The sequence below is a fragment of the Pipistrellus kuhlii genome, unplaced genomic scaffold (assembly GCF_014108245.1).
Source record: "Pipistrellus kuhlii isolate mPipKuh1 unplaced genomic scaffold, mPipKuh1.p scaffold_m20_p_20, whole genome shotgun sequence".
NCBI classification, from domain to species: Eukaryota; Metazoa; Chordata; class Mammalia; order Chiroptera; family Vespertilionidae; genus Pipistrellus; species Pipistrellus kuhlii.
In genome coordinates, this window is record NW_023425516.1 from 20,254,573 (window position 1) to 20,265,554 (window position 10,982).

General features: G+C 44.2%; 1 protein-coding gene across 2 annotated transcripts; it reads left to right on the forward strand.

Moving 5' to 3' along the window:
- The first annotated feature begins 669 nt into the window (after positions 1–669).
- On the forward strand, positions 670–10,397 carry DRG1 (developmentally regulated GTP binding protein 1). 2 transcript variants are annotated; one of them, XM_036448814.1, is made up of 9 exons: positions 670–824; positions 2,204–2,327; positions 2,979–3,154; positions 4,683–4,752; positions 6,184–6,353; positions 7,081–7,211; positions 8,639–8,806; positions 9,069–9,191; positions 10,067–10,397. In XM_036448814.1, the coding sequence occupies exons 1-9, from the start codon at positions 783–785 to the stop codon at positions 10,164–10,166; spliced, it is 1,104 nt and encodes a 367-aa protein (XP_036304707.1). In that variant the 5' UTR covers positions 670–782; the 3' UTR covers positions 10,167–10,397. The 2 variants fall into 2 exon arrangements, with proteins under 2 accessions (XP_036304707.1, XP_036304708.1); XM_036448815.1 differs by lacking the exon at positions 9,069–9,191.
- Positions 10,398–10,982: the final 585 nt, after the last annotated feature.

Here is a 10,982-nt window from a genome sequence, read left to right on the forward strand (position 1 = left end):
AGCATAGACGGACCGTTATTTATTTACCGGTTTTGCCATTGATGGGCGTTCACATAGTTTCCAAATTTTCAGTACCGGTTCTCTGGGGATTATCCATTTAATCTTGCCTTTCTTGTGGGCTCACCCTGTGCCCTGCAGTCTACTCGGGGTTAAGGGGGGTGGGGGGTTGTTAAACAAAACAGACACCTAAATATAGTTATGAGTGATGAAAAAAGAGCACTTTCTTTTTTCCAAGAGAACGAGACAGGTTGAAGACCGGTCTCTCCATCAGCCTAACGGTCCGATGAGTCCGCCCGGGAGTCTCCCCGGCATGAAAAGGGGCTCCAGGACCCGTACAGCGCGGGCGAGGAGGAGAAGCGGGAGGCTTGAGCGCACGCCCCGCCGGCGCCCAGGGTCTGCGGGCCGCAGCGAGGAGCAGCTCCCGCACACCGCGCGCTGGGCCCGCGCGCAGGTCCGGCGGGGCGGGGCCGAGCGGCGCGCGACCCTCGGCGCGCTCCGGGAGGGAGGCCCGGGCTGGGGCGGCCTCTCTGGCCCAGTCTCCCGCGGGCTCTATGACACCGCGCTGGCTGGCGGGACGGGGCGGGGCTGGCCGAGGGGGGAGGAGACTGCGAAACGCTGTAGATCTCGCGGGGAAACCTCGCGCGGGGCTCTCTCGCGAGAACCAGGAAATCCCGCGCTTGCGCGCAGCCGTGCCTGGTGGCTGTGGCAGCTCCGGCGGCGGGCGTGTGTGAGCGGAGGCGGTCCAGTGTGGAGGCGGCTGCGCCCCCCCGCGACTCGCCACGATGAGCAGCACCTTAGCCAAGATTGCGGAGATCGAAGCCGAGGTAAGGGGCGCAGCTCGCGCTTCCCTGTCCGTCCGAGCTTGCTTGTTTCTGTGGTGGTGGCTCTTGCCTACCTCCCTTCAGCCGCGTCAGAACCGGGCCGGCGTTCTCCGGCTTCCCTCAGCCTGGTTCTGCGTCCCCCGACTCCCCTCAGTGTGACCCCGCGTCCCCCGACGCCCCTCAGTCTGACCCCGCGTCCCTCGACGCCCCTCAATCTGACCCCGGGTTCCCCGACGCCCCTCAGTCTGGTCCCGGGTTCCCCGACTCCCTTCAGACCGGGCCCGAGTTCCACACCCCTGCACCTTGGTTGGTATCTCCTTGTTCTGTTGGTTTCTCTCCGTCTCTAATTGTGTGTGTGTGTGTGCACACCTGCGTGTGCACCGAATCCCGTGTGTGTGTGTGTGTTTGTGTGTGTATGTTCGTGTGTACGTGCCTGTGCACCGAATCCCGTTTCCTTACTCCAGTCCTGACTGCTCACGTACCTCAGTATCTTTCCTTGTCGCCCCTGGAAACCCCACCTTCCCCAGTGTGTGTGTGTGTGTGTGTGTGTGTGTGTGTGTGTGTGTGTATGTGCGTGTGTACGTGCGTGTGTACGTGCATGTGTACGTGCGTGTGCACCGAATCCCGTTTCCTTACTCCAGTCCTGGCTGCTCACGTACCTCAGTATCTTTCCTTGTCGCCCCTGGAAACCCCACCTTCCCCAGTCTCTCTGCTTTGAGGACCCCGTTTCCCGGGACTAGGGTCGAGGTGCAGATGGACCTCCGTGGAAGCTGTTGGATTCTGTCGCTCGCAGCCCTCAGAGCTCTTGGAACTGGGGAGAGTGGTATCTTTGTGTTCTGGGGGGCACGCCAGGTTCCAGCAGCAGAAAGGGGATCAGCAGACGAGTTTTAGTCTTATCTGTGCACGCTGCTTGTAATGTCACCTCTGTTTATACCCGTCTGTTGTCTGCTCTGTCACGAGGGGAATGGGCTGGGTCAGTGGTCGGCAAACTCATTAGTCCACAGAGCCAAATATCCACAGGACAACGATTGAAATTTCTTTTGAGAGCCAAATTTTTTAAACTTAAACTTCTTCTAACGCCACTTCTTCAAAATATACTTGCCCAGGCCGTGGTATTTTGTGGAAGAGCCACACTCAAGGGCCAAAGAGCCGCGTGTGGCTCGAGAGCCGCAGTTTGCCCATCCCGGGGCTGGGTGATGGAGAGAATGGATTTTCACTCCTTTTAACATTTGACTAAAATGGGTACTGGTATACTGACCTAAGAGGGACCTAGGAAAACAAAACATAATTTTCTCGGAGGTGGGGGAGCATTTATTCTGGACCTTCTCCACTGAGCCTGTAGGAGCTGCTTCTGACTTAGGGCTGCAATTCTCCCCTTGTAGATGGCTCGGACTCAGAAGAACAAGGCCACTGCGCACCACCTGGGGCTGCTGAAGGCTCGCCTGGCCAAGCTTCGCAGGGAACTCATTACTCCGAAGGGAGGTGGTGGTGGTGGGCCAGGAGAAGGTTTGTGTTGTCCTGAAACATTGTTTTCCTCTGGCGTAAATTTTATCAAAATAATACAGGCATATGGCTCGAAAAAAACCTTTTGAGTTTCTATCAAAGAAGATTTTTGCTTTCTAAGCCTAAATTTGTGTTCAAATCAAATTCTTGATTTGTGTTCATTCTGCTGATTTCAAAGGCAAGTGGATATTATCTAAATAAATTAGGGTTTTTGTTGATGTGTATATTGTACTGACAGATTTACATCGTCTTGCAGAAACATATACATATGGACAATCAAGATAAAAATTAAGGAAATGGATGCCAAGGGATATGAAGGCGGGAAGAATAAGCTTAAGCCAGAGAAATTGAGAGAGAGGAAGTTAGGACCAAAAGTAATGTCAACGTTCTGTACACTTTCTAGAAAAGGGCCATAAATGTGGCTTTGAACCTGCTTGCAGCCAAAATATAAAATAAAAAAGAAAAAGAAAAAACCTAAACAGTCCATTAAACATCGCAAATTGCTATAGGGGGATTTTACTCTAGATATAAACTGTACAAAATTGCAGAAATAGGTCCTAGTCAGATAGGTAACCTGAATGGGAAAGGAATTACATGAGTCTTAATACTCAGGGATAACTTTCTTCCTCTTTTTGATACTTGTTGATGTTGTAGGTTTTGATGTGGCCAAGACAGGTGATGCTCGAATTGGGTTTGTGGGGTTTCCATCCGTGGGGAAGTCAACACTGCTCAGTAACCTGGCCGGGGTATATTCTGAGGTGGCAGCCTACGAGTTCACCACTCTGACCACTGTGCCCGGTGTCATCAGATACAAAGGTGCCAAGATCCAGGTGAGTCAGTCCTGCAGGACAAGGAAGGGAGGAAATCCATCCTTTCATTCATTTAAAAAGCACTTATTGGGAGCTCTCCATATGCCAGAGCTGACTGTGCTTTCTGATCATTGTCCAGCAGGGAGATAGAGCAGTAAAGTCAACTAGTACTACAGTGGGATAGATCTGTGAAAACACAGAGAAAGAAGGGACTACTTTTTCATCTGAGGATTGGGTCTTGGGGAGATCTGATAAGACAAAAAAAAAAAAAAAATAACCCATTTCATGTAGAAAGTGACATTGGAGGTAGGCCTTTTTGTTGTTGTTAATCCTCATCCAAGGATATTTTCCCATTGATTTTTAGAGAGAGTGGAAGGGAGGAGGAGAGACACACAGAGAGAAACATCAATGTGCGAGAGAGAGAGAGTAATTGGTTGCCTCCTGCATGTTCCCTGGCATTGATTGGAATGGAACCCATGATCCTTCAGTCTGCAGCCAGACTCTATATCCCCTAAGCCAAACCTATTAGGGCTGAAGGTGGGTTTTGAAGTTCAAAAGGCATTTCACCAGCCAGTAAAGGTAAAGGGCTACTTCAGGGCGCCATAATGGTGAACAGCCTCCTGTGGTGTGAGCCTAGTGTGGGGCAGAGTGTTAGTAACTGAATCTGGAAAGGTAGGTTGGAGCAGAAACTTGTGTGCCTACTAAGGAAGTTGAATTTTATCTTGTACCTAAGTAGGAGCCATTAGAAACTTTTTTTAAAAAATATTTTTTTATTGATTTTATACAGAGAGGAAGGGAGAGAGATAGAGAGTTAGAAACATCGATGAGAGAGAGTCATCGATCAGCTGCCTCTTGCACACCCCCTACTGGGGATATGCCCGAACCAAGGTACATGCCCTCGACCGGAATCGAACCCGGGACCCTTCAGTCCCCAAGTCGACGCTCTATCCATTGAGCCAAACCGGTCCCAGAAGAAACTTTTAATAAATAATATGATCAGCCCTAGCCGGTTTGGCTCAGTGGATAGAGCTTCGGCCCATGGACTGAAGGTCCTGTTCAATTCCAGTCAAGGGCAGACATCTTGGTTGCAGACTTGATCCCTGGCCCTAGTCTGGGCGTGGGTGGAAAGCAATCAATTGATGTTACTCTCTCTCATGGATGTTCTTCTCTTTCCCCCTACTCCCTTCCCCACTCTAAAAAAGTGGGTTGATATTGAAAGATATTAATAGAGATGAATGTATTTGGCCCCAAAAATGTGAGTCATAATTTTACTTGAGTTATTAGGATTGTGACTTTGAGTAAATCAAAACTTTTGAAACTCAGCTAATATCCTTATCTTATAGGATTGTTAGGCATTTAAAACTTGATAAAATATATTAAAAAACCTGTAGCTGACATTTAGAAGATGCTTAATTAAAATAATATTCACATACTCATAAGGACATTTGATTTGTTATCTCCTATATTTGTATACTTGAGAAAGAAATCATTCTATTTGATCTGCTCAGATTTATTATCAGTTTTTCCATTTCCCCCCCCAATCTTGCAGCTCCTGGATCTCCCAGGTATCATTGAGGGTGCTAAGGACGGGAAAGGTAGAGGCCGTCAAGTCATTGCAGGTGAGTGGTCCAGGGCCACCATCCTGGAATATCATTCCTTTATCAGACAATGTTCTTTAGATGGGACTGTGGACTTGGAGAGGACACTATAGTGAAGGGCTTAGCTTTACCTGATTCTTACCAGAATAGAATGTCAGAACTTGAAGGGACCTCAGATCCCTATTTGAGGAGAAACACTAAGGACAGGAGAGGTGAAGTGCTTTGGTCCAGTGTTGCAGTGTTCATGGAAGATTTAGAATTAGAACTGAGGTTTCCTTATTCCCACCCATGCATTTCCTTCTTTTCTTTTTATTTAAAGTAAAATCTTATAAAAGGCTAATCATCAATTTCAACAATCTGCTACCCCACCTTTCCTCAACTATACTGTCAACTCTTCAACTGTTTATTCTGCTACTTACCTTCATACTTTCTTTGAAAAAATTGTCTGCACCCCATCACCTTATTTAAAAAAGAATTTTTTTTTTTATTGGTTTCAGAGAGGAAAGGAGAGGGAAAGAGAGATAGAAACATCAATGATGAGAGAGAACCACAGATTGGCTGCTTCCTGCAAGCCACACACTGGGGATCAAGCCTGCAACCTGGGCATGTGTCCTAACTTCAAATCAAACTGTGACCTCCTGGTTCATAGGCCGACACTCAACTACTGAGCCACACTGGCCAGGCTACCTTCATACTTTTAAAAATTATGCTTTAATTGCTATTTCATGATTAATTAATTTTAGATATCTATTTTTTTATGGTATAGGATAAACTCTACTCCATACTTCTTTTCTCATTTTTTCAAAGAAGTTTTATCAAAATTTTTTAGTTAAGTTAATAGTCATGGTTTACATGATTATGTAATGTCTAAGCAACTTTTATTCAATGCTGTTTTCCATGGAGTAAATAATTAGCTGTTGTTAAGTTTTGTTTACTTTTTTGTATTTGCTAATATTTTCCAAATGGTCCAATAGATCAGATGCCTATCAGTCAACATTTTTCTAGATACTTACAGTTCCAAAATAATCTGATTAGCTCTGGCCGAGTAGCTCAGTTACTTAAAGCATCATCCCAATATGCCAAGGTTGCAGGTTCCATCTCTGCTTAGGGCACATACAAGGAGCAGCCAGTGAATGCATAAATAAGTGGAACAACATCAATGTCTCTCTCTGTCTCTCTCTGTTTCCCTTCCCCCCTCTCTCTCCAATCAGTAACAAAAAAGAAGTCTTACTGATTTCATTCTCTTCCCCCCATCCCTGACACTACCCTTCTGCCCCCTTTATCTTTATGGCATAATCTTAAGAACTTCAAGAGTGTCCATGTATTTACAAAAACACCCTTTGTCTGTTACGTGTAGGAACTCTTCCCTACCCCCATACAATTGAGTATTTGTATTAGTTAAATCTTTAATGAACTTTGATTGGGTATAATTTTTATTTTTTAATTCTTCAGTGGCTCGAACGTGTAACTTGATCCTGATTGTTCTGGATGTCCTCAAACCTTTGGGACATAAGAAAATCATTGAAAATGAATTGGAAGGCTTTGGCCTTCGCTTGAACAGCAAACCTCCCAACATTGGCTTTAAGAAGAAGGATAAGGGAGGCATTAATCTCACAGCCACAGTAAGTGGATAAGGTGGTATGGGGCAGGCTGCTAAAGACACTGGGCTGGAAAGGATTGAGCTAAGGGACAGTGTCATTTGGAAATTACCTGACTTCTAGCACTAATTGAAGTAACACAGTTACCTTGTAATGATTTACAAGAATCAAGAATAGGTAGAATAAGAGTCTGTCTCAGACTTACTTTTGCATCTCCATATCGCTTCCTCTTTTGGGTTATCTGTTTGAGATGGTATAGGAGTCTAGACCAATCTTATGCTTGCATGAAGTAGATGGTTGCCAATGCCATGTTTTTATTCATTCAACACAGATTAATAGAGTGTTTAGCACGAGCTAAGTATTGCTTTACGCTCTGGGGAATGGATGGAAGAGGGAGCAAAATAGACAAAAATTCTTGCTCTTATATGAGCCTAATCACATGACTTTAACTTAATTACCTCTTTAAGACTATCTTCAAAAAGTTATATTCTGAAACAATAGGTCTTCAACATAGGAATTTGGTTGGGTGCTGTGGGGACAAAATTCAGGCCATAGCACTTTCCTTAGAGTTTGGAAAGATTTTTAGTTTTTAGTATTTCCTACTATAAGTCCGTTATTCTCATCCAGGATAACAGTCTTTAGAAATGAGTTTGCTCACCTTAGCTAAGTTTATCCAGATTCATCAATGGATACTCTTGGAAGTTTTTTTTTTCTTCTCTCTGACCAGTCCTTGTCTTCTATGTCCATTCAGTGCCCTCAGAGTGAGCTGGATGCTGAAACTGTGAAGAGCATTCTGGCTGAATACAAAATTCATAATGCCGATGTGACTCTGCGTAGCGATGCTACAGCGGATGACCTCATTGATGTGGTGGAAGGAAACAGGTATGGACTGACTGCAGTCTGGTGTCTGAGTTTGAATTTGAAGCCTCCTAATGGAAACAACATTGGTTCATGTATATGACAGACCTTGATTTTAGCTAGCTGTGCTACTATCTGAAATATTAGTGGGCCTTGGTTTCTTTGACTGTAAAGTGAAGGGTTGATCTTGCTTTCTAGCTTCCTTCTTTGCTTTGAAACTTCATCATGATGGTCCCATTCCCCATTTCAGTTACTTGCTGTGAGCTAGGCTGTCCCCTCAGCTCTGTGTCATATGATGGGTGAAGAGATTAAGTTCTCAGTCTTTGCTCCTAGAATTCATCCATGTGAGAAATCCTAGAGGCTATCCTACAGAACTCAGAGTAGGCCGGGGTGTGTCTGTTCTCTCTAACCTAAGGGTTCATTAGCTCAAACCCTAATCCATGAAACATTACTACTATTAACGTTTGATATTAAATAATAATTGAAACTACTGTTAATATTATTTCTGGAATTTGGATATAGTATTTTCTAGTTGCCTTCCTGTTCATTTGTTATGATTGGTTGGATGAATTTATTTGATACTCATTTGAAAATAAAACCAATGCTTTGATTTAGGCATTTAATAAGTGAGGCAATTGAAGCCTGAGAATTTGTGGCCTGCCTATTTAATACTTAGCTGCCACATTGATTGGACATTGGGATTGTGACATTGCCAGATTTGTGTTTAAAATGTTTTTTAAAAATATATTTTTATTGATTTCAGAGAGGAAGGGAGAAGGGGGAGAGAGATAGAAACATCAATGATAAGAGAGAATCATGGATTGGCTGCCTCCTGCACGCCCCCCACAGGGGATCAAGCCCACACTTGGGCATGTGCCCTGACCGGGACTGGAACCTCCTGGTTTGTAAGTTGTAGATCAATCACTGAGCCATGCCAGCTGGGCAAGTTTTTTTTTTATTCTTTAAAAATTATCATGAAATATGTTATTAGAAATATATTTATGTTCTTACATTTCTGAAAGCTACTTTGTAGGAAATCAACTCTGAGACTTGTCCAGGGGCACATATGTAGAAATGAAAGAGCTATGAGTAGATTCAGTCTGTATGACTCTAAAGCATGTGTTCTTTACACTTGTAGCATGTTCTCTCAGTAAGCTGCCTGGCTGAAACTAGCGCCTGGGTTTTGTTACTTATAGTTCACCTTTTGGATATCTCCTTTATTTTGGTAGGAAGTTTATTTATGTGGGGCCGGCGGGGAGGGAGTGGTGTTGATCTGCATCATGTGATCCCTTGGAGAGTCTCTGATTTCGGATTCTGGCTGAGGGAGTACTGACAATCAAACTGAGTCTTTTTTTTTTTTTTTTTCTTAACAATAACCCACAACCTTCGGACCAACTTCAAACTGAGTCTTGTCAGCAGCTCCAGACCAATGTCCTGCTTTTCTTTTATAGAGTTTATATCCCCTGTATCTATGTGTTAAATAAGATTGATCAGATCTCCATTGAGGAATTGGATATCATCTATAAGGTACCTCACTGTGTACCCATCTCTGCTCATCACCGCTGGAATTTTGATGACCTGTTGGAAAAGATCTGGGACTACCTGAAACTTGTGAGGATGTGAGTCTTAGTGGATTGGGTAATACTGCTCTGGGAATTAAACCAGACTGTCTCTCAATGGTGTCTTCTGGAGCTCATTAACATAAAGTCTTTTTGGAGACACAAACTAATTCCTATCATCTGCTAGGCAATATCAAGGGCACTTTTTCCCCTCAAGTTGGGGTTATGTGCCTCTGTTCTCTGAGGTGATGGAGGGTTGATTTGCATTCAGCACATGAAACATTCCAAGAAGTAGGCAACCTCTACTTTTTCTCTGTTCTAGTTATACCAAACCCAAAGGCCAGTTGCCAGATTACACATCCCCAGTGGTGCTGCCTTACTCCAGGACCACAGTGGAAGATTTCTGCATGAAGATTCACAAAAATCTTATTAAAGAATTTAAATAGTAAGTATCATGGGCATGTATATGGTGCCCTCTTTTCCCGGTGAGCTACCGATTTCACTAACTAGAAATTCTTAGCATAGCATTCATAGCAATATGGCCATCATTTTCTGTTTTTTGGTAATAGTTCTTAGCCCCTATGAGACAGGTCTCAGTGTCTTATTTACCAGATTCCATCAGTAGTACTACATATTTTTAGTATTTGAGATCCGTGGATAAAAATTATTTTCAAATATATATATTTCTTTTTAATTTATTGATTTGACAGAGAAACATTGATTTGTTACACTTATTTGTGTGTTCATTGGTTGGTTTTTGTATGTGCCCTGACCGGTGATTGAACCCACAGCGTTGGCATGTTAGGACGATGCTCTAACCAGCTGAGCTACCTGGTTAGGGCTCAGTTATGGTTTCTTGATAGGGAGAATTTTCCACACATGGCCGAGGAACGGAGGTCCTACATTTTTTATCAGTTACCCACTGATAGTTTCAGTAGAATCAACATAAACTGGTAATCTTTAACAGTCGATAACTGACACTGTATTTCTGAGAATTAATTTCCAATCTGAATTATTTCAGGATATTTCTGTACAATAAACCCATGCTTTCTTAATTTTAAGCTCATCTCGTCATCCTTCTCATTGTGTTTTTTCTCTCTGACTTTTTAAAATTGGCTGTGGAACACAAGGAATTACACAACTTCCAAAAGTCTGTGCTACTTTGTATGTGAAGGTTCCAGTGTGTCACAGTGCTGGGGAAGCTAAAGCTAAAGGACTGTAGCTCTTTAAGAGCCTGAATGCTCCACCTGAGCAGAAAGGTGGCTGGCAGGCCGTTAAACCAAGTGATGATTTACACTGTTCTTCTTTCCCTCCATGTAGTGCTCTGGTCTGGGGTCTCTCTGTGAAACACAATCCTCAAAAAGTGGGTAAAGACCATACATTGGAGGACGAGGATGTCATTCAGATTGTGAAGAAGTGAAGCTTCCCCTTCCCCATCTGCTGGGCCAACCACTGCGGCTTTCCCCACGACCAAGCCCCCCACCTCAAGCCCCTTCTGGCTTTGGCAGCCACTGGATCAGGATTCAGGGGAGGGAGATGGAGGTACCCAAATTGGAACTTCACTTGTCTTAACTTGGTGTCACCTTGCGTGTTGAACTGCATAAAGGACCTGACGGCCAGCTGGCTATGTGCAGGTCGTGTGTCATTGTCAGAATTTGTTTTGCGATGGACTAAATATGGATGGGTACCTACTGCGAGGCAGCTGGATAAGGGTTTACTTGGGAACTTGGTCTTGAGTGTGAACTGGATAAAAATGTGACTGTAATTTTTTTTTTTCTTTTTTCTAATTCTCACCTGAGGACATTTTCTCCATTGATCTTTAGAGAGTGGTAGGGACTGGGAAGGGACAGAGAGAGCGAGCGAGCAAGAGTGAGAGCAACATTGATGTGAGAGAGCCACTTTGACAGGTTGCCTCCTGAATGATCCCTGACTAGGACAAGCCGTAACTGGGACCAGGGATCGAACCTGCAACTGAGGAATGTACCCTTGGATGGGAATTGAATCATGACCTTTTGGTTGACAGGGCCAATGCTCTAACCACTGAACACCAGAACTTTCTTTTTTTTTTTAATTCCTCACCCGAGGATATTTTTCCATCGATTTTTAGAGAGAGGAAAAGACACAGATATTGATGTGAGAGAGAAACATCAATTGGTTGCCTCCTGCACGCCCCACACCAGGGATTGAGCCACAACCTTGGCATGTGCCCTGACTGGGAACTGAACTGTTACCACCT

Excerpts from the sequence above, each read along its gene's own strand:
- DRG1 (XM_036448814.1), top strand. The coding sequence starts at position 783 with ATGAGCAGCACCTTAGCCAAGATTGCGGAGATCGAAGCCGAG. Across the intron at positions 4,753-6,183 it reads AGGCCGTCAAGTCATTGCAG|TGGCTCGAACGTGTAACTTG; the intron begins GTGAGTGGTCCA and ends TTAATTCTTCAG. Across the intron at positions 7,212-8,638 it reads GATGTGGTGGAAGGAAACAG|AGTTTATATCCCCTGTATCT; the intron begins GTATGGACTGAC and ends TTTCTTTTATAG.